This window comes from Trichomycterus rosablanca, chromosome 6, assembly GCF_030014385.1.
Source record: "Trichomycterus rosablanca isolate fTriRos1 chromosome 6, fTriRos1.hap1, whole genome shotgun sequence".
NCBI lineage: Eukaryota > Metazoa > Chordata > Actinopteri > Siluriformes > Trichomycteridae > Trichomycterus > Trichomycterus rosablanca.
Genome location: NC_085993.1, coordinates 15292858 through 15316935, shown reverse-complemented (window position 1 = coordinate 15316935; position 24078 = coordinate 15292858). Strand labels below are relative to the sequence as shown.

Genomic DNA, 24078 nt, shown 5'->3' with positions numbered 1-24078 from the left:
TAATGTTCTTATTGTGGAATAGTTTGTTAGCAAAATGTCAGATGTAACTGCTCAATAGTTAAAAAAAGAAGCACTAATATCAGAACACCACACACTACCAAGGTAGTCACTGCAGTACTGCATGGTCCACCACCCAAACGTCATCTGTTCAGTGGAGATCCTATGAGGGTCCCTTTTAATAGATGAAGTACAGGGGTGTGACAATGTACTGATCACCAAAAAAGGGCTACACTCTTCTACAAAGTTCATCTGTATGGCTGGTGCAACTTATAGTAAAAGAATATTCATACCAGGTGAGTGTATATTTACTGTAAGTAATTGGTGTCCAAGTTGTATTTCTGCCTCCTGTTCTGATCAGGATAAGAATAAAATTAAAATGAAGATTCACCAAAACATATCAGTCAGCGATCAGTCAATAAAGACTAGAATGTATTGCTTTTTTTATTACCACATCAAATTAAACAGGAGGGATCATTTCAATTTTCACTGGATTTTGAAGTAATACTTTAGTTCCAACCATATCAAGAACATTGCATTTCTCCTCATGCTTCCTCTTCACATATAAAAAAAAATAGGTACAGATGCATAGAAAGGGCAAAACTGCCCTGGTTCTTTTGTTCCTAGAGGAAATTTGCAATGATAGGTTTCAGTTTTGGTATCAGACCAGTGGGGAAATGTGTGCCTTTTGTCATCTCATCCACCACTTTACTTTCTTCTAAATCTGAAAAGAAATGCAAACAAGAACGAGATTATGTTAGATAATTAAAATTTAATTTAAACAGAAGGGTTGATTAGACGCAACATATGATGTGGTAGATAATACAAGTCTGCTATAAGGTTTAACATACTTGGGTTTGGATTTAAAGCGGCCTCCTTTTTTGTTAGCAAGACCTAACCTTTTCCTGTCCACAAAGGAAGGCCTACAGGAAAGCAAAAGCACAATGATCAGTTAATTACCTGTGAGTTATACATCACATACATAAACACTAAAACCCTTCAGCAAATCTCTAGGAAACCTACCCTGATCTGTACTGCTTCAGGGCTTTCTTGCTAACATTGGTGAGCTCATTGTCAAACACAGACTTCTTCGCAGGTTTTCCAGCTTTTTGTTTCATGGCTAAAAGAAAGAAACAAGTTTTAATAGATGAAAATTAATGATTTATAAAATGAACTAATTTCAAGTCCTTAGTTGTTAAAGCACCAACCTTTAATTTTGGGCACATCCTCTGGAACAGCTCTGGCTCTTTTAGGCTTGCGGTCACGTTTTGCAGCCCGTTCAGCGTACATCTGTGACTTAAGGATCTCGAACTGAGCCCTTTCATCCGCCTGGCACATTCAAACAGCAAAAACAAAAGTCAAACTGATTTTCTGAGCAGCAAGATCAAGCCATAACTGGAAGTGCTGAGAGGATAAAAATTGTAACCATACTAATAGAAGTGAAGTTGAAAGTACAGGGGTTGGACAAAATAACTGAAACACCTGTCATTTTAGTGTGGGAGGTTTCATGGCTAAATTGGACCAGTCTGGTGACCAATCTTCATTAATTGCACATTGCACCAGTAAGAGCAGAGTGTGAAGGTTCAATTAGCAGGGTAAGAGCACAGTTTTGCTCAAAATATTGCAATGCACACAACATTATGGGTGACATACCAGAGTTCAAAAGAGGACAAATTGTTGGTGCACGTCTTGCTGGCGCATCTGTGACCAAGACAGCAAGTCTTTGTGATGTATCAAGAGCCACGGTATCCAGGGTAATGTCAGCATACCACCAAGAAGGACAAACCACATCCAACAGGATTAACTGTGGACGCAAGAGGAAGCTGTCTGAAAGGGATGTTCGGGTGCTAACCCGGATTGTATCCAAAAAACATAAAACCACGGCTGCCCAAATCACGGCAGAATTAAATGTGCACCTCAACTCTCCTGTTTCCACCAGAACTGTCCGTCGGGAGCTCCACAGGGTCAATATACACGGCCGGGCTGCTATAGCCAAACCTTTGGTCACTCGTGCCAATGCCAAACGTCGGTTTCAATGGTGCAAGGAGCGCAAATCTTGGGCTGTGGACAATGTGAAACATGTATTGTTCTCTGATGAGTCCACCTTTACTGTTTTCCCCACATCCGGGAGAGTTACGGTGTGGAGAAGCCCCAAAGAAGCGTACCACTCAGACTGTTGCATGCCCAGAGTGAAGCATGGGGGTGGATCAGTGATGGTTTGGGCTGCCATATCATGGCATTCCCTTGGCCCAATACTTGTGCTAGATGGGCGCGTCACTGCCAAGGACTACCGAACCATTCTGGAGGACCATGTGCATCCAATGGCGGTGCCGTGTATCAGGATGACAATGCACCAATACACACAGCAAGACTGGTGAAAGATTGGTTTGATGAACATGAAAGTGAAGTTGAACATCTCCCATGGCCTGCACAGTCACCAGATCTAAATATTATTGAGCCACTTTGGGGTGTTTTGGAGAAGCGAGTCAGGAAACGTTTTCCTCCACCAGCATCACGTAGTGACCTGGCCACTATCCTGCAAGAAGAATGGCTTAAAATCCCTCTGACCACTGTGCAGGACTTGTATATGTCATTTCCAAGACGAATTGACGCTGTATTGGCCGCAAAAGGAGGCCCTACACCATACTAATAAATTATTGTGGTCTAAAACCAGGTGTTTCAGTTATTTTGTCCAACCCCTGTAGTTTCTCTCAGTGCTATTTAACCTTGATTCCAATGTTGTCTTATTTATTTTATTTATTAGAATTTAACGTCATGTTTTACACTTTGATTACATTCATGATAGAAACAGTCTCACCAATCTCAGTACACAAGATTTATCAGTTTACAAGTTTTAATGTCAAACACAGTCATGGACAATTTTTTATCTCCAATTCACCTCACTTGCATGTCTTTGGACTGTGGGAGGAAACCGGAGCTCCCACAGGAAACCCATGCAGACATTGTCCCATCTGTGGATCGAACCCAGGACCTTCTTGCTGTGAGGCGACAGCACTACCCAATGAGCCACCGTGCCTCCCGGATTCCAATGTTAAATAATCTAAAATACTCCTATAAAGAAGCCTGCCTTACATGTCTGTTTTATGGACGCAAAGTTTGTTTTGTTTTTATTAACGTAATGTTCATCTGAGAAACGTCTGTACAACCAAAGTAGGACACTCAAAGTATTAGTCTCTGTTTAGACTTTTGGTCAAACAATTAACGTCTTGACGCTCGGGTGGAGCAGAGGCGGAGGATGGACGAAGTCTCTTTCCGCTGTGATATGCAATCTCGGAACTGGTTGCCTGTGCGGTTGTATTGGGAAGGGGAGCTTACATGGCTCTCTGTATGTGATACAGCTCGCTCTGTGTGGGAACCCAACACTGGCAGGAGATAAGAAGTGATCGCAGATTTGACATGTATCTAAAGGGGCGTGTAGTGATTCAGCTTTCTCTTATCAGATCGGGGTCGTGCAAGCAGCATTATTTGCTGATTTGATCATTTATTTTTGTCTTTTAGCAAGACCACAATGTGCACTTTTAATGTGAAATCAGCTGCAGCTTCTTTCACATGCTGCATGTTCTCCATTCATATGAATCGTTTTTTTGATTCAGGCCGTCATTGTATTGCACTGCTTTAGGCTAAACTTCAGATACTTAAGTATTGTGTTTACATTAGCAATTTCAAAATCAATAATCAACTGCTAAATAAATGATTAGATTATTAGTGTGTGGTAAATGCAATCGTTGGATGGATCTTTGATGAGAACGTACTAAAGCAATAAAAAAGAAATACAGAAAAGTCCCCATACCGACAGCACTTTTTTCGTGCCCTCTTTCAAAAATTGGGCACGCTTCTTCTTCCCCCTAAGAGCCAAGTCAAAGTCCTGAAGCGCTTTGTTCACTGAGAAACACAAAACAATTTAAAGGTTTATTTTTAGTAATATGTACTGTGCACTGTTGTTGCTAGTACAACATGAAAAGTTCTCTCACTTCGGTCCTTCTTCCTGTCATCCTTGCTTTGGAACCAAGACCTTTCTGGCTGCCTCTCTTCTGAACTCTGTGTCAGCCTCTTCTGGGCAGCATTGATCTGAAATAGACCATGAAATCCAACAATAAAAAGCTGTACTTATTCGCATAGTGTATTTTACTTCTGAGCAAGCAAGTGTGTCGTACCTGTGCTTCTGAGTGCACCATCTCTTTTTCTTCTTTCTCTAAACGCAACACAGCGTATATATCCTTCTCCAGCTTCTCAATCAGATCTCTGAACTTCAGAATGACCTCTGTTACATAGACAACAACAAAAAAAACATTTTTAAGCATGCACTCTCTCAGATGAAACGTAAAGGATAAACACAATAAAGCACCCAATACTGTTTTAATTTATTTTAGATTTTGACAAGATTATGTAAGTAAGGTGCTTAGGCGGAGCAGTGGGCTAGCACACCACCGTGTAGGCACACCACCGCAGAGTTTTGAACTTGGCTGTGTTGTTCGGACAGGGTCTCTTCTCAATGTGATATACAATACAAAAACAAAAAAACGGAGAGGATGAGAAGAAGCTTTTTCCCACAAGCTATTCGAGTCCTCAACGAAAATAGCATTTAGGACTAAATTACACAACTTGCACAATCTAATTTATATGTATATATGTGTGTATATATGTGGACATGTGTATATAAGTATATGCGTGTATACAGTTTTTATATATATATGTATGTATATGTATAGATTGGTATTTGTGTATTAATCACATCTGTGTAGCATTATGTTGCACAGTTTCTGCACTACTTGTTCACTTTAAATTGCTCTTTTTAATTCTATTGTTAATTTTTCTAATGTTTCTACATTCTTACATTTAAAAACATTCTATTTTTTTTTTAATAATATATATTTTAACTATTTTGTAGATTTTGTAATTACTGTGGCAGAGCAGTCACAAAAGCATTTCACTGCCAGTTGTACTGTGTATGACTATGTAAGTGACAAATAAACCTTGATTTGATTTGAGTAAAATGTGCTACATAAATAAAATTAAATGATATGGGTCGCAGATTGAACACAAGTTGATTGCATCCCAATTCACACCCTGTGTTCTAAAGAGTCTGTAATTACACCTTTAATAGTGCACTATTTAGACATACTATTTAGCAGAGTAGGGTGTGGTTTGGAATGTAGCCTATTTCAATCACTGACATTACTTTAAGGGCCACTTTTAGGAGAAACAGAGACGCTTAAAAACCCTACTTTGAACACCTTTGAGACAAAAGTTTCTTTAGACTTTTAATCATGTTAGAGAATATGAATGTTACCAGCAGACCACACATACATTTTTAAAAGTGCACATTGAATTTAGCTTTACCTTGAGGTACAACACGCGCCTTAGTAGGCGCTTTGGCTTTTTTAACAATATCTTTTAGCATCTTTCTCTCAGTCTCCCCGACCAGAGACACAGAGCGGCCCACTTTCCCTGCACGTGCTGTGCGGCCAACCCTGTGCACGTAGTGCTTCACCGTGTTGGGCATGGTGAAGTTTATAACCTGAGAAGAAGTGGGAGAAAGAGAGTGATTTTATTTCTTTATTCAAACATGGACAGGCATTAAAGACACAGTGGTGGTGCTGTTATGAGCAGAAAAAGAAAAGGTTTAGGAAACAATAAACCATAAAATATGTTGATGTGACAATAAACACATGCAATTTCACAGGTCACTTTAGCCTCTTTATACCCTGGGCAGGGTGCACATTAAATGCAGAGCAATACGCCTTATCGCTTAATCACTTCATGTTAGGGCAATTATAGACATGTATGTTTTGGGTGGAAGGACAACTAAAGAACCTTAAAAAAATCTCTGTAGACACAGGGAGGACATGCAAAATTCCTTAGACAGTAACCAGAGGTACTAGTACAGTGTAGCCAGTAGAGTGGCAGACACTTTAAAAGCCTTGCCAGTGTACTCATTGTTGAAAAAAAAAAACAATGAATCTTCTAATTCATCCCACCAAGTATTTACAGCGGTAAGTTACTCTAGCTTACTACCGCTGGGATCCAGGGTTTAAATCCCCAGCAGTGCTATCGTCCAGTCAAGTGTCTACATACAGACATGATTGGCTAAGTCTTAGAGAAAGGATGGCCGAGGGAGCGTGATGGATTAACATGGTGCAGTAGTAAAACATGGATGGAAAATGGATGAATGAAAGAAAAACTATTACATCATATTTCAAGTCTATTATCATTCTGCTTTGTCGACACATCCAAGCTTTATATACAGGGGTTGGACAAAATAACTGAAACACCTGGTTTTAGACCACAATAATTTATTAGTATGGTGTAGGGCCTCCTTTTGCGGCCAATACAGCGTCAATTCGTCTTGGAAATGACATATACAAGTCCTGCACAGTGGTCAGAGGGATTTTAAGCCATTCTTCTTGCAGGATAGTGGCCAGGTCACTACGTGATGCTGGTGGAGGAAAACGTTTCCTGACTCGCTTCTCCAAAACACCCCAAAGTGGCTCAATAATATTTAGATCTGGTGACTGTGCAGGCCATGGGAGATGTTCAACTTCACTTTCATGTTCATCAAACCAATCTTTCACCAGTCTTGCTGTGTGTATTGGTGCATTGTCATCCTGATACACGGCACCGCCATTGGATGCACATGGTCCTCCAGAATGGTTCGGTAGTCCTTGGCAGTGACGCGCCCATCTAGCACAAGTATTGGGCCAAGGGAATGCCATGATATGGCAGCCCAAACCATCACTGATCCACCCCCATGCTTCACTCTGGGCATGCAACAGTCTGGGTGGTACGCTTCTTTGGGGCTTCTCCACACCGTAACTCTCCCGGATTATTAGGAAAACAGTAAAGGTGGACTCATCAGAGAACAATACATGTTTCACATTGTCCACAGCCCAAGATTTGCGCTCCTTGCACCATTGAAATCGACGTTTGACATTGGCACGAGTGACCAAAGGTTTGGCTATAGCAGCCCGGCCGTGTATATTGACCCTGTGGAGCTCCCGACGGACAGTTCTGGTGGAAACAGGAGAGTTGAGGTGCACATTTAATTCTGCCGTGATTTGGGCAGCCGTGGTTTTATGTTTTTTGGATACAATCCGGGTTAGCACCCGAACATCCCTTTCAGACAGCTTCCTCTTGCGTCCACAGTTAATCCTGTTGGATGTGGTTTGTCCTTCTTGGTGGTATGCTGACATCACCCTGGATACCGTGGCTCTTGATACATCACAAAGACTTGCTGTCTTGGTCACAGATGCGCCAGCAAGACGTGCACCAACAATTTGTCCTCTTTTGAACTCTGGTATGTCACCCATAATGTTGTGTGCATTGCAATATTTTGAGCAAAACTGTGCTCTTACCCTGCTAATTGAACCTTCACACTCTGCTCTTACTGGTGCAATGTGCAATTAATGAAGATTGGCCACCAGACTGGTCCAATTTAGCCATGAAACCTCCCACACTAAAATGACAGGTGTTTCAGTTATTTTGTCCAACCCCTGTATATACAGTGAGGAAAATAAGTATTTGATCCCCTGCTGATTTTGTAAGTTTACCCCCTTACAAAGACTTGAACAGTCTATAACTTTTATGGAAGGTTTATTTTAACAGAGAGAGACAGAATATCAACAAAAAATCCAGAAAAAAAACATTAAATAAAAGTTATAAATTAATTTGTATTTAATTAAGGGAAATAAGTATTTGATCCCCTACCAACCAGCAAGAATTCTGACCCCCACAGACCGGTTATGTGCCCATGAGGCACACAAATTAGTCCTGTCCCTGTATAAAAGACTCCTGTCACAGAATCAGTTTCTTCCATTCAAATCTCTCGACCACCATGGGCAAGACCAAAGAGCTATCAAAGGACGTCAGGGACAAGATTGTAGACCTGCACAAGGCTGGAATGGGCTACAAGACCATCAGCAAGACGCTTGGTGAGAAAGAGACCACTGTTGGTGCGATAATTCGAAAATGGAAGAAATACAAGATCACAGTCAATCACCCTCACTCTGGAGCTCCATGCAAGATCTCACCTGGTGGGGTAAGAATGATTCTGAGAAAGGTGAGGTCAGTCCAGAATTACATGGGAGGAGCTTGTCAATGATCTCAAGGGAGCTGGGAGCAGAGAAATGCTGGATATGAGCCCAAGAACACCATCCCCACCGGGCATTTCTCTGCTTCCAAACACGGCGAGTGGAGTTGATGCCAAAGAGCTCAATTTTGGTCTCATCTGACCATATCACATTCTCCCAAGCTTTCTCTGAATCATTCAGGTGTTCATTGGCAAACTTCAGACGGGCCTGTACATGAGCCTTCTTGAGCAAAGGGACTTTGTGGGCACTGCAGGATCTCAATCCATTACGGCGAAGTGTGTTACTAATGGTTTTCTTGGTGACTGTGCTCCCAGCTCCCTTGAGATCACTGACAAGCTCCTTGTGCAGGTCTACAATCTTGTCCCTGACGTCCTTTGATAGCTCTTTGGTCTTGCCCATGGTGGTCGAGAGATTTGAACGGAAGAAACTGATTCTGTGACAGGAGTCTTTTATACAGGGATTTGTGTGCCTCATGGGCACATAACCGGTCTGTGGGGGTCAGAATTCTTGCTGGTTGGTAGGGGATCAAATACTTATTTCCCTTAATTAAATACAAATTAATTTATAACTTTTATTTAATGTTTTTTTTCTGGATTTTTTGTTGATATTCTGTCTCTCTCTGTTAAAATAAACCTTCCATAAAAATTATAGACTGTTCAAGTCTTTGTAAGAGGGTAAACTTACAAAATCAGCAGGTGATCAAATACTTATTTCCCCCACTGTATATGTAAGAAAATAAACAGATAACAGTGGTAGTCTAGTGGGTAGAGCTTTGGGCTATCAACCGGAAGATTGGCGGTTCAAATCCAGGCTCTGCTATGCAGCCACTGTTGGGTCCCTGAGCAAGGCCCTTAACCCTGTCTACTCCAGGGGCGCCGTACGATGGCTGACCCTGCGCTCTGACCCCAGCTTCCAAAACAAGAAAGAATTTCATTGTACTGTACACCTGTATATGTATATATGACAAATAAAGTATTTCTTCTTCTATAATGGTGGATGGACTGGCGCCCTGTAAAGGGTACTCCTGCCTCACATCAGTGTTTCCAATTGGAACCAGACCTGCTGCGACCCTGACCAGGATAAATCGGTAGATGAAAATGAAATATACGTATTTTAAAACCGTACTGTTTTGACTCCTTCAATATCCAGACCTCGAGCTGCAACATCTGTGGCCACCAGAATATCAATCTGCTCATCTTTAAACCGCCTACAAGAAACAAAGTACAAAACTGTGTTTCTAACAGGTTCACAACTGGTACAGAATGTATTTGTGTGTGTGTCCAGTCACTTCCGCACAAACGTTATGCTGGGCTTAAAAACACAAGTGTACCTGAGACTTTCCAATCTCTGCGTCTGAGACAGGTTGCCATGGAGCTCCCCGACCTTCAACCCCATGAGGCCGAGCAGAATGTGCATACGGTGAGCCTGTTTCTTGGTCTGAGTAAACAGCATCACATGGTCCTGGAAAGTACGAGTGAGGAGCGCTGCTCACATTGCAGTCGGGGAGAAGAAGAAAAATTAGTGTGCATGAATGATGATGAAGAGGGGCAGAAACAAGGAAGTGAGATAAGAGACTCCCTCTCACCAGCAACAATAGCCTCTCTGTCTCCTTCTCGGGCGGGTCGAATCCTAACGAACTCCTGCCTGAGATATGGAGCAACGTCTGTGTTGCTGTTTACAAAGATTCTCACTGGCTGCTTCAAGGACACTGAGGCCAGATCTTTTACCTGCATGGGACAAAATACACACCATCGACATGTAGCTCTGTGAAAAGAACTTTGTGTTGTCTGTTGTGTTTTGTTATATTTTACATCACGTTAGCACCTATGGCTTTTTCCATGACATGCACCTGATTCTCAAAAAAAGGATTTAGAGTTCATAACAAGTAAATAACCATGTAATAACCGAGTCTTGAAAAATGTCAGTCCAGTGCTCAGTTTGTACATGAGTGATTATACGTTTGCTAGGTGGGGCATTGTAAGGGAATATGCCGTAATGTAGGTGTGGTTTGCTAGGCTTGGAATATGGGGGCCACCTCTGAGGATCAGCCTTGTGTGCCCTATACCAGCTGTTCTCAACCTGTGTTTTCCCCACTTAGACCCCCCTGTATTAAAATATATAATATCCTTACATATATACACCGATCAGCCATAACATTAAAACTAGAGATGGGACGATCGATCGGCTATGAATCGGTATCGGCCGATTTTTAATCAAAATATGCTATCGGCGATCGCCGATATTTCCTAAAAGTAGCCGATCCGATCGTGTGATATATAAAAGATCACGTTAAGTTAACAGCTCAGTGGATTGATCCAGACTTTGAGCTACGAAGCACCAACCATCACATCACCATTCATCAACCATCGTACAGAAACCACAGTGAAAGCTCTTCATGACCTAAAATAACATAATTAACGTTGTGCATCATACATACGATGTAATTTTGCTGATTGTAATATTTACTTTAAAAAGATAATTCAACCCGGTCACATCTGAGTCGATTCTATCAGCACGTTATATAAACTCCTGTTTCACTTTGGTAAATCGTGAGCGGTTCTTACTTGTGATGTAGATGAGAACAGAAAACGTTACAGAGCCAATCAGAGGCAAAAGTTTATTCATTACCAAATTCGTTAGTTCAGGATCATCTGCTGAACTTTTAGCTCCTTAGACGGAACGAGTCTGACGGTCGGTTACAGATCTGTGGTAATAGCAGTTTAATTAAGCTTTTTAATGAAGCTTTTTAATGTAAGAGAGTCACACAAAATGTTCTGTAGTAGTTGGTGTTTATTTTAAACCACGACATTTAATTAATAACAGTAAACACGGAGAGATAACTGAGAAGAGAAACTTACGCTTCGCGAAAAATGACTCGTGAATCAATGAATCACTTATAGCGATACAGTGAACAAAGCGTCTCTTCTAAAGGCGCACACACACACACACAAACACGCGCGCGCGCTGCTCCGGTTTATCTTCACTGTGAGGCTCTTTTTAAGTTTATTTATTTTATTTACTGCTAACCCCCCCCCACCTCCTTGTTTCTACACTCACTGTCCATTTTATCAGCTTCACTAACTATATAGAAACACTACTGACTGTAGTTTATCTGTTTCTCTACATGTCTGTTAGCCCCCTTTCATGTTGTTCTTCAATGGTCAGGACTCTCCCAGGACCACCACAGGGCAGGTTGAGTGATGGATCATTCTCAGCACTGCAGTGACACTGACATGGTGGTGGTGTGTTAGTGTGTGTTGTGCTGGTATGAGTGGATCAGACACATTAATGCCGATAGAGTTTTTAAACACCTCACTGTCACTGCTGGACCGAATAGCCCACCATCCAAAAATATCCAGCCAACAGCGCCGCATGGGCAGCGTCCTTTGACCACTGATGAAGGTCTAGAAGATGAGCAACTCAAACAGCAGCAATAGATGAGCGATCATCTCTGACTTTACATCTACATGGTGGACCAATTAGGTAGGAGTGTCTAATAGAGTGGACAGTGAGTGGACACGGTATTTAAAAACTCCAGCAGCGCTGCTGTGTCTGATCCACTCATACCAGCACAACACACACTAACACACCACCACCATGTCAGTGTCACTGCAGTGCTGAGAATGACCCATCACCCAAATAATACCTACTCTGTAGTGGTCTTGGGAGAGTTCTGACCACTGAAGAACAGCATGAAAGGGGGCTAACAAAGCATGCAGAGAAACAGATGAACTACAGTCAGTAATTGTATATATATAAATATATATACCGATCAGCCATAACATTAAAACCACCTCCTTGTTTCTACACTCACTGTCCATTTTATAAGCTCCACTTACCATATAGAAACACTTTGTGTATATATATATATATATTCTTATGTTTTCAGCAAAGATGACTAAAGGTATTGTGAGCCGCATCAACAACTAAATTGGAATCGTTTGTATTTGCCATCTGTTCACCTTTGTACCTTCGTGGTGAGCAAAGCAAGTAAGTTCACTCTCAAATTCCTAACGTAGGCTATAGGCAGTTTACAATAGATCTACATGACCTCAGACGAAAACTCCCATATGCCAATAGTCGATTGATTTTCCTGTACCATCATGGATCTGATCATTAAGGAATTCATTATCTGATCTTTTTTATGTATATTTATAGTGTGTACTATGATTGTTGATGTGTCAAGCTACTGAGGCCTTAAACTCTATTAAAATCAATAAGTATGTATGTATCTGTCTGTCTGTCTGTCTCTTATTCCCCAGAGTCTCCCTCTGTCTTTCTCTCCCTCTGTATCTCTGTCTTTCTAACATGCTGGCTATTAACATGCGGGAAATCGCACTTGTTAGAATGTTAAAATACGTACCTCCTCACTCATGGTGGCAGAAAAAAGCATAGTCTGTCTCTGATAGGAGCACAGCCGAATAATCTCCTTCATCTGTTCTTCGAAATATTCGTCCAGCATCCTGATCAAAACAAACAAGTATTTTAAAAATTAGTATTTAAACTAGTATAATTATTCACATTAGGCCAGAACCAATGCTAAACTGTACACAATATTTCGGATGATCAATGTTAGGGACGTAAAAATATCATTAGCTTGGTGTTTAATCAATATCAGAGTAAATGTGGCCATAAGTTTTTGGACACCTGACCATGAGCTTGTTGGACATGCCATTTCAAAAACAAATGGTATTAAAATAGGGTAACGTCTATGTGATCTTTTCAGCTGTAACAACAGCCACTCTTATGAAAAGGCGTGAAGTATGTCCGTGGGAATTTGTGGCCATTCAATCAAAAAAGCATTAGTATAGCCTCAATTCCAGTTCAGTTAAATCCAAAGCTGTTCAGTAGGGCTAAGGTCAGGGCTCTGGGCAGAACACTGGAGTTTCTTTAAACAAAGCTTTTGTTCATGTCTTTATAGATCTTGCTTTATGCACAGGGGCACAGTCATGCTGGAACCGGAAAGGGCATTCCCTTAACTGTTGGTGCAAAGTTGGAAGCATATCGTTTCCTTTATATAACTGATTTATTACATCTGTCAGTGATCGCTGTGGCTCAAATGTGTGTGTGTGCTGTCGCTGGCCGCTTCTTTTGCACCAACCAGCAGATGGAACTTTTAATACTTTTAATTTAACTTGGTGTCATTTCTAATTCTTTGTTAGTAATGATGATTGAGTTTAGCCTTTGACTTCTCTGGGTCTGTATAATTAGCACCCTTCTAAATAGAGTTCTCACAAGAGTTGCCACATTTTACTGGTCATTGACTGCAAATAGTAATTACAACATACAGTACATACATGTCATAATACAAAAAAAGGTTAAAAAAAAATTGACATCCTAAATGAAAAGTATGCATGGTTGGATTTTTTCTTTTCTTTTAAAAATTCAGTCACCTGTCAGCTTCATCTAAAATTAGAACCTCGATCTGGCTGAGCTCAAAAGATGGAGTGTTGTGTAAATGATCGATCAAGCGACCGGGTGTGGCGATCAAAATGTCAGGTCCCACCCTTAGTGCCACTTCCTGAGACTTCAGGTCCAAACCACCTGTAACAAGACAAATGAGAGGGTGCAGTTTACAAAACCACATCTGTAAGAATATAACCCCTTTCGCATGTTCTCCCTTACCCTGTCATGGTATTTCTTTTTAAAATTCTGTTTTTGCATCTTTAAATGTAGTCATTTCTAATTAGCAAGTTGTATGTTTCCTCTACTGCTGCAGACCCAATACAATTCAAGCAATTGAGGATTAAGGGCTTTGGTCAGGTGCCCTACAGTGGCAATTTATCGATGATGTGGCTTGAACCAGCGACACTCTGATTAACAGTCCAGTTCCTTAATCACCCTTTAAAAACAAAACATTCTAAACTAAAATTGTTCAGCAATTTTTCAGCTACTTGGATGTTTTATCATTTTAAATGCTATATCATCACGTCATCACACTTGTGAACAGGTGAACATTACAAAACGCACATAGCATTCCATCTTCTGTACTTCTACTGCAGTTATTATTTATTTTGATATACAGTTTCAATAAGTTTTGTGGAGTGTCTATAGACTGGAACTGCCAGAACATTAATAGTAAATCAGGGTTTTCAGTTCAGTATCTGAAGTATTTATATCAGCTGCTTCAGTACATAGAAATCGCAACAGCAATCTGGCCCGCATACCAGACATACCTCCTATTTCTATCCGGGTTTGGGACCAGCACTGAGAGCGCACTGGCTGTTGTCGGCCATCCCCCAACTGCAGATGCCCGACCGGCCAATAGCACTGCTGAGATTTGCCTACTGTACTGAGAGTTGCCTACTGAAGAAGTTAATGCTGGTTCTGATAGAAAGGTGTCAGAATACACAGTACATCACAGTTTGTTGCGTATGGGGCTGCATAGCTGCAGACCAGTCAGGGTACCCATGCTGACCCCTGTCCACTGCCGAAAGCGCCAACAATGGGCATGTGGGCATCGGAGCTGGACCACGGAGCAGTGGAAGAAAGTGGCCTGGTCTGATGAATCACTTTTTCTTTTACATCACATGAATGGCCAGGTGCGTGGCAGTGGCCGGTGGAGGCAGTGTGATGCTTTTGGCAATGTTCTGCTGTGGCAACCAATATTTGAAATATATGTTTGATAAATAAATAAATAATTCTGATCTAATGCTGAGCTGCTATGCATCCCTAAATATTTTAGATGCATGACTGGCATGCACACATACAAATGTAACCCCTCTCCCTGAAAAAACACAGTTAATCATGTCTGTATGTAGACACTTTACCGATTGATAGCACTGATTGATGGAGCATAACTCGACTGTCCTGTGTGGTGGTTGATTTAATGTTATCACATAAACACATCTAATTATATTGCAGCATTGTATATTATTCTCTTTAGTACCTTTTGCTTACATATTCTATGAACTCACGGGACACATAGAACAAAGAGCCAATGATTAACATAGTTACATACATACATAGATACATAGTTAAGGAGTCAAGGTTTGCAGAAGATTTCGCTCTTCACTCCCACTTGGTCAGGTGTGCATCTAGTGGCCAAGGCCATGAAGGTAGGATGAGAATTAGATGGTCAAGGCTGCAATGGTACAGTAAATCTTGGGTGATCAAGGCCATAATAATGAAACAAGGCAGGTCAAATGTGGTAAAGGATAAAAGGTGCTAATAGGTTAAATTACATGTAATCATATGCTGTATCTTCTTATCTTCTGTCTATTATTATATAAATAATAATTCATGTATTTGTATGAATATTTATAGACTTATGTATCTGCTTGTCTGATTTTTTGTTGCACTCTGAGGTAAGGTATATTAAACCATACTGAACATTTTTAAATGCAACAGTGATGAGTTATAAAAGCACAGGTAACAATACCGGCACACGCTACAGCCCCAACATGGCAGGTCACCATCATTCATCCAGAATAGTCATGAGTCATTTATAGAGAAAAGGAACCATTTAAAAAGGAGTACATACCCACAGCCAGGCAGGTGCTGATGCTGGTGAACTGAGCAAGCTGGCGTGCCACAGTGTGCACCTGGATGCCCAACTCTCTGGTGGGCACGAGCACCAGTACCCTAGTCACCTGTGTCTCTCTTGGCTTATAAAGGAGACGCTCCAGTACGGGTAACATGAATGCTGCAGTCTTACCTGAAAATAAATAAATAAATAAATTAATTAATTTAAAAAAATAGATAGAGCCACTAGTTTTGTATCCTTAACCAGCAGTCGTACAAATAATATTTTGTTTTGTTTAGATGATTCTCAGCTATTAATATATCATTAGTTTCTTTATAAGTAGTTTAACAGAAGCATTGTTATGAACACATTATAAGATGGGGGGTGGTAGCAAAGCGGTCTATTTCGCTAGCCCACCACTGCTGAGATCTGGGTTCAAATCTCACCCAGGCGTCTATACACAAACATGACTGGCTATGTCTGATGGAGATATGTGAACAAAGCCCTGCAATGGTTAGTAGCACTGCCTCATTCCTAACTTGCTTCCAGTTTTTCCCCGGTGGAACCGGGCCCACCGTGACCCTGATTGATATAAATCGGCTGACGATAAAATAAAATACTAATACTCAGTAATAAATGAATAAGTAATCCCTTCACATTTATGTATATAGGCATTAGGAAAGAATTTGCTTGAGAATTACCAGTTCCAGTAGCAGCACAGGCGCAGATATCCTTTCCGAGCAAACCCACAGGAACACAGGCTTTCTGAATTGGTGTGGGCTGCTTAAAGCCAATGGTGGTGATGGCCTGTGGAGTCAATGCAATCAAACATGACTGATCTGTTTTCACTCAAAACAATTATTCTGTGGAGCCGCTATGTTTCTTAACACGGTATGGAAAAAGCTTAAATAATAACAATCTGGTCGGACAGTAATACACAAGATGTAATGTAAAGCCTCCACAAGAGGGGGGTTTGTGTACAAATTTATTTCGTTTTCATGTACCTGTTAATATTAGTTTATTTCTTATTATTTTTTCTACTATTTTTTTCCCTTTGATTTTGGCTCGTGACAAATGCCATATCAACCCTAGAGTTATTTTGGTTATAGTAAAAGGTTATAGTGTTTTTTAGTTATTTGTATTTTCTCAACAAAGTAAGACAAGAAACAAAACCCAAGAATATCTAATACAATAAGTACAGAGATATTTTTGCTTTGTGTCTGTAAATAGTAAGCAGTGTGATGTAGAAAGTCTTCACACCTACATCTATTTTAGCTTCAGACTTGGAAATATGTTGCTGCATTTAATAGAATCTGGTTTAGTATTTAGTACTGAATAAAGTAAGTGTCTACTGTTGGTGGCTTTCCAGAGTTCAAGGAAGCAAAGAAAGCTCTGCTGTTCAACAACAGGACAGGAATTTTAACTCGATTAAGCCAAGAAACTCCCAGCAATGTACAAGACAAAAATTATACATCTTCAGAAACAATGCCTAGTCTTTAATCTTTAGATTGTGAAATGCAAGTCTGACTATAAAACAGATTTCTTTTAATCATGTAAAATGACTTAGTTGCCACTTATGATTGAGCACATGCAATTTTAATAAGACATAAAATTAGATTTAAAATGTTATAAATATGTAAAAAGAATAATGAAATACAAACCACTAACTGAAAAAGAGTTTGAAAACACTACTACAATATTAATAACAATACTACAATATTAAACATTACCTAACAAACTACAGCATAAAGCAGGTTTAAATTTACTGGAATTTTTGGTTTGTTTGTTTTCAACTGCACAATCCTGTCAGGAATGAAACATGGCAGCTAACCTTCAGCAGAGGTCTGGACAGATTCATATCCTGGAATGTGAGGTTTTCATCATACTGCGAGGCATCTTCAAAGAAAGCTTCAGGCTAGAACAAAAATGATTTGAAATCATGAAGATGGACTTTGATGCTTCTCAGACAATCTGTTATATATGCTTTGTTTTGAACAAGTCATGCACAACAATTACCTCTTCAGCTTTCTTTTTATTTTTCTTGCCTTTTTCTCTTAGTGTATCTATAAAGAGATACAGATGATAATTAGGCATCTTACAGTTGCAAAGCTAAACACAAATCAAGCAAATTAAAAGAAAAACGGCTTTCTAATGTATTTTATATATATATATATATATTGTATAATTAAATATACAGACCTGTTAGGGAATGTCTTTATATATACATACTGGATATAAATGAAGAAAATCCTAAAGCTAGTATAGTTAAAAAGTGAAGAAAACTTCTGGTCAAATTCTTTTTTTTCTTAATTTGAGTCAGTACCCTTTACAGAACACAACACTAAACATGGCAAATTTTAAACCTGGCAGTGGTGGGGCTTGAACCAGCGACCTTTGGATTACTAGTCCAGTACCTTAACCACTAGGCTACAACTGCCCTCAAGAACTGAACTCAAAATCTTTGAAACTCAACACCCTTCGTCGAGAAATTTTAAACTACCCTTTAAACTCAACGTGTGTGCGAATGCTGCTTTATTCAGAGCTCAGCTTGAGCGGTGTGGTAAAACATCATCAAAGTGCGCATATGACACGAAACTGCATTTGTGTGGAATGACCATCAAATCCAGTTTGAAAGCATCCACAAGTATGTGTTTATCTGGATTTTCCTCACTGTTTCACTTTTAAACTTGTGTTACAGCTCTAATTGCTGAGAAATTGTGAGAATCAGCTTTTCTGAGAGTCTAAAAAGCTTATCGTTAAAAAAAAGCTTGATGTGACAGGAACACTAAACTTCTCTTAATTATTATTGTTCTCTCCACTAATTAAGAAGCATTAGAAAACAATAAAGAAGTAAAGGTAAAGTGCAGGTTTTATTGTATTTTTACTGTTTTTTAATTGTATTTCAGTGTTTTTATATTATATGTGTTATTTTCAGTGTATAAGTATCAAAAACAACCCCTTTATTTTACATTAGCCTAAAATATAGGCAGTTCCACGAGAACATGAAACATTAACAGGTTCCCCAAACATTGTTATGGGAAAAAATACCTTAAAACTCAACGCCACTCCCAAAACCAATTGACGTTGAGTTTCAAGGTACCACTGTATCTCATTTAAAGTATTTATTTAGAAAATTACAGACGTTTCTATCTAGCACATAAACAACACTTCAAATCTGACTAGGAGATCCCTAACACTTGCATGATCTGTTGAGGTTGATCCTAAATGCCTCATGATCTTGTACTCCAAGTGTTTAAAAACCATAATTAAAGGAAAGTAGCATTTTACCGCAAGTTAAAACTGTTGTTAAACCAGTTTAAACCACATTTAGTGTGTTATCCTGAGGAACTGTTGATGCTCTGCTCCCAATTGGAATCTCTAGTTAAGGGTTAAAGGAAGATAGATCCCGATAGCACTCACCTGCTTTTTTAAGTACTTCTTCGTCGCCTGAAGAAAACTCCTCCTCCTCCTCATCACTTCCTTTGTTGTTTTCCCCATCAGACTCCTCATTGGGATCTTCATCTTCCTTATCTTTATCCTCCTCCTCCTCATCATCATTGTCGTCATCATCATCATCTTCGTCATCTTCTTCCTTGGTCACTGGAGCATCACCTTTCTTGCCTTCTTTCTGAGCTTTCTCCTAAATACCACAATAACAGCGGATGAATAACTGGACAATCACAACATGCTATTAAAAGAAAACAACCAGAGTCAAGCTTACCTCAATTTTGCGTTTCTTGCGCACTTTCTCTATCTTCTCATCTAATGTGGTGGGTGATTTCTACAGATCGGGGAAAAAGAGGTCATTTGTGCATGTGCATAAAGCCTGTATGCATCTTGGTTTGGAGTACGCAGAGGCTTTCAGAGGAGCTGGGGCTGGTTTGGACTCTTTTAGAACAGTTAATGTAAAAAAATTTACATGCACTGTGAGAGAAAAATTTTAATTTACAGCAACAAATTTCAGTCAAGCTTCAATGATTTTAGACCAGGGACATCAAGACGGTTTGATTTACTGTTATTCTGAATTCACTGTTTGAAATTAACACTCAATGCACTAATTATTGACATTTGATGCCCTTACAGTGTGTTTATAATACGTTTAGTGCTTTTCCACCAAAAGAACTCTGGTTCTTGAACCGGTTCTGTTCAGGTTTCTTCGAACCTTGGTGTATTTACTGTATTTACTTCACGTGTGGTGTTTATGCAGCTCGGGGTTCTGAATCTGCAAAAAGCTTCACCCAAATAAAGTGTAACGTGGCTGAAAGTACCACACAGGAACGCTCAATTTCTCTCCGTTATTACTGGTTATAAGTGCTCTGTACTGCCCAATACTAAAATGTTTTAGTACAACAAGCCACGTTTCGCTTTATTTTTCACGTTAAGCGGTGTTCGTACTGTCCAGGTCGCTTTTACCACCTCATATCATGCAGCATTGAAAATATCAGCGAATATCAGTGGCAAACTGGCTCAAAATGTAATCAGGTGAACTTTAAAAGATGAAAGTGCAGCGCAAATGCGGTTTTGCTGTTTCTCAAACCTCTACACTGTGACACGCCCACAGATGATGTCACGGTTCGCGCTGAAAAACCAAGTATTCTGTGGTGCCAGATTAGAACGCAAGTTCGCTGTCTGGAACTTTTTTTTTGTCGGTGGAAACACGCGGAACCGGTTCAAAATCAAGTTCGGGAACCGGAACGGAACCGGAACCGCGTCGGTGGAAAAGGTGTAATTGAGACTTTGTTTTCAGGTTACTGTTTTTATTTTGTGTTTTGTGCAATGCTGCCAACTAGCAGACAAAACCTGCATTTGTTTACGTATAGTGTGTAACCGCTCATAGACGCAACTGCAACGGTATAAAATAAAAAGCCCCAAATCAGACTAACATCAAATACAAATCTAAAATTTAATTCACAAAGACGTAAAATAACATTAGTTCTTCAAAAAGCCGTCAACATTAGACAGAAATGTGGAACACTCACTCTCTTTTTGAGCTGGCTCAAAACATCCGCCATCGCCCAGTCCTCACTGTACAGTCCTTCCCTCTCTCCAAACTCAAAATTCATGTTGAAGTCTCCATTTCCTTTTCTTTTTAGCGCTTTCTTTTCCTTACCCAACACAATAGGCTGCTCCTGTGGATTTAAATAAACAAACATTCATTTACACACCAAGTTCCAAAGTAAAAATGGGACAGAAAAAAAAAAGAGTGAATAAAAACAAACCGCTTTTATTTACTAATCAACGAGACTGCTTATTTTTATTCAAAAGTCATATAAGCAACATGTCCTAGCTATTGGTAGGCAAGTGCGCTTTCAGTGCTGGTCCCAAGCCCAGATACAAATGATGATGATCAGAATTTGACAATCTTGACCATGTGACTGGCATCATGGGTCCAGAGATGTATTTATTTATTTATTTATTAGGATTTTAACGTCACGTTTTACACTGTGGTTACATTCATGACAGGAACGGTAGTTACTCATTACACAAGATTCATCAGTTCAGAAGGTTATATCAAACACAGTCTTGGACAATTTAGTGTCTCCAATTCACCTCACTTGCATGTCTTTGGACTGTGGGAGGAAACTGGATCACCCGGAGGAAACCCACGCAGACACGGGGAGAACATGCAAACTCCACACAGAAAGGACCGGACCGGACCAAACCCAGTTCCTCTTGCTGTGAGGCAACAGTGCTACCCACTTAGGGGTCCACAGAAATAATAAGGCATTCTGGGGAGAAAAGTTATGCCTTCTGTGGTGATAATTGGACTTTTTAGCAAAACAATAATTCCAAGCTCATGCTCATCAATAAATATTCTTTCTCTGTTGGAGACTTTTGATGTATATTTTATTCAATTGCCCATAATACATGGTAAAGGGGGTTAATATTTCCAGTTGTAACTGTATTTTAGAACATTTAGGAAAAGCTTTTACTCACAGCGACTTACAATAGTGGCAATCTTCTGATTCACATGCTACCACTGCCCCTACACCACTAACACTCTTGCTGCTGCCTCAAATGCTAACTTAACATCAACTACTATTTGAAAAATTATTAAAATTAAAAAAAACTGTCTAAAACGAACTAGTTTTACACACCTGTATAGAGAAGAGTAGAGCGTTTACCAGTGTTACATAACATGCACTATTAATTTCTACTATTTTGCTTGATCCATATTCAGCTGGTCAACAGTGTGGTCACCAACACCAATTTTCCATTTCATGATACACCATGCATTAATACACTACATCACCCGGTTCTTCAATGGTCAGGACTCTCCCAGGACCACTACAGAGTAGGTATTACTTGGGTAGTGGATCATTCAGAGCACTGCAGTGACACTGACATGGTGGTGGTGTGTTAGTCACTGTCACTGCTGGACTGAGAATAGTCCACCAAACAAAAATATCGAGCCAACAGCGCCCCGTGACCACTGATGAAGGTCCAGAAGATGACCAACTCGAACAGCATCAATAGATGAGCGATCGTCTCTGACTTTTCATCTACAAGGTGGACCAACTAGGTAGGAGTGTCTAATAGAGTGGACAGTGAATGGACACGGTATTTAACTCATACCAGCACAACACACACTAACACACCACCACCATGTCATTGTTCCTGCAGTGCTGAGAATGATCCACCACCTGAATAATACTTGCTCTGTGGTGGTCCTGACCATTGAAGAACAGGGTGAAAGCAGGCTAAAAAAGTATGTAAAGAAACAGATGGACTACAGTCAGTAATTGTAGAACTGCAAAGTGCTTCTATATGGTAAGTGGAGCTGATAAAATGGACAGTGAGTGTAGAAACAAGGAGGTGGTTTTGGTGTCATGGCTTAAGAGTGGAGTTAGAAGCGAGGTTCATCTGGTGACTCTTTTACTCAACTTTCCATCAACTTACAGGTCTGAAACTACAATCCAAAACTTAGAACCCACCTCATCATCAGATCCAGATTCTTCCTCCTCTTGTACCTCCGCATCATCCTCAATAGTTCCGATTAAATCAAAATCTGATAACATGGTGCTACTGATCACACTGGCTAACTACAGTCAGTACAGGTAAACCAGTCAGCACCTGCCCAAATACACCGATAACACAGCAACCTTACTGTTGTGCGCTGTTTACAATAAACTAGATTAGTTCAAACTGTTAATCTATAATAATATAATAAAAATGATCAACACGAATCTTCTACCCGATGCACACGTGTTAAAGCAGTGCAGTGCAGTGCAGTAGTGCGTCATTTCCTCTGCTGGCTGGTTCAACGTGGTTTGGGATAACCGGCAGCGGCCCCTACAGGTGGTATAGAACCATTGCACAAATTGCAACGATGGTTTCTAGATCATTCCACTTAATTAACACCAACGGTTTTATCCTAGTCAGGACCGCATAGGGACAAAAGGTGCAGGCAGGAATACCCAGGACAGGGCGTTAATCCATACCCAGTCATCTCTGTGTAGACCCCTGGCCGGCCGGTAACACCTGACCTTAGCAGTGGTGGGCAGTGGCGGTTCTAGACCATGTGTGGTGGGGGGGCCAGGCAGGGGCCAGACGTCCGGTTTTAGGCCGGACAGTCCGGCTTTTCAGCTGCCAGTCCTCCATTCACGCAACGCTAGGACGGACACTTAAAAATCCTCCTTTGGGAGTGAACTGGTAACATTTTTGATCAATATTATTTACCATTGGCTCAGGTACATGTCAAAACAAATGCTTTGTATTTCATTGGTTTAACAGCCTTATTTGACTCCTTACAATGCTACCACTGGCCAATCGGAGAAGGTCCGCCCTCTAAATGCTAGTCTGTGATTGGGTGGTTGAATTTCGCCCGCCCTCTCTGTCCTGTAAACACCGCTACCTGAGTCAATCACTCAGCTCTCATGATCAGGAACGCAGTGAAAATGCCAAAAAGTAAACTTTTGGAGGCAGCGAGGAACAGACTTAAATATAAAAAGTAGACACAACATTTAGTGAGTAATTTGATATAGAATTCCTGCTTAAATTGGTCAAAAACTCTGTTATATGGGTTCTGGATTCATTCTGTGTGTTGCAGTATCATGTCCCCCTGTTCCTAATATGATGTCCGTCTTTTTGGGGTGTAATGTCCTCTTTTTTGTAACTATGAATCTGGCCACCCTAGGCCAGAGGCTATGTTAGAGGGGCCAGTTACTTTCTGCCCAAATGTGCATTGTGGGCATTGAGAGGAAACAGTCGATATTCAATAGAATTCAACATTTTATTTATGCAGTTTTCAGCCTACATTTTCTTGAGTTTGATTTAAACAGATCAACAAAGGATCACCATTAAAAGCATTTGCTCTGCTTAAATGTCATTTATTCAGTCCTTCTCTTTTTCATATTCAAATTGAGTTACATATACTGTATTCCTAGGGGGGCCGTAGAAGGGGCCAAGCTGGTTGGGCCCCGCTGCCCCCACCCGAACCGCCACTGGTGGTGGCCAAGCATACTAGACTGCTGCGCCACCCAGCTGGCCAATATCCAGATCAGTAAT

At 40.4% G+C, this 24078-nt stretch overlaps 1 protein-coding gene and 1 non-coding gene across 2 annotated transcripts; both read right to left on the bottom strand.

Moving 5' to 3' along the window:
- Window positions 1-423: 423 nt before the first annotated feature.
- ddx27 (DEAD (Asp-Glu-Ala-Asp) box polypeptide 27) lies at window positions 424-22780 on the bottom strand. The gene is made up of 21 exons (XM_062997488.1): window positions 22506-22780; window positions 20550-20699; window positions 19292-19351; window positions 18991-19210; window positions 17587-17633; window positions 17402-17485; window positions 16272-16377; window positions 15589-15762; window positions 13499-13649; window positions 12469-12568; window positions 9691-9832; window positions 9436-9589; window positions 9231-9312; window positions 5359-5536; window positions 4173-4279; window positions 3990-4086; window positions 3809-3900; window positions 1206-1326; window positions 1021-1117; window positions 849-920; window positions 424-721 (listed from the first exon to the last, which is right to left on the bottom strand). Exons 1-21 carry the CDS (start codon window positions 22587-22589, stop codon window positions 706-708), a joined length of 2334 nt encoding a protein of 777 aa, XP_062853558.1. The 5' UTR covers window positions 22590-22780; the 3' UTR covers window positions 424-705.
- trnat-agu (transfer RNA threonine (anticodon AGU)) lies at window positions 17935-18008 on the bottom strand. Its single transcript has one exon. It is a non-coding gene; the product is annotated as a tRNA-Thr (tRNA).
- Window positions 22781-24078: the final 1298 nt, after the last annotated feature.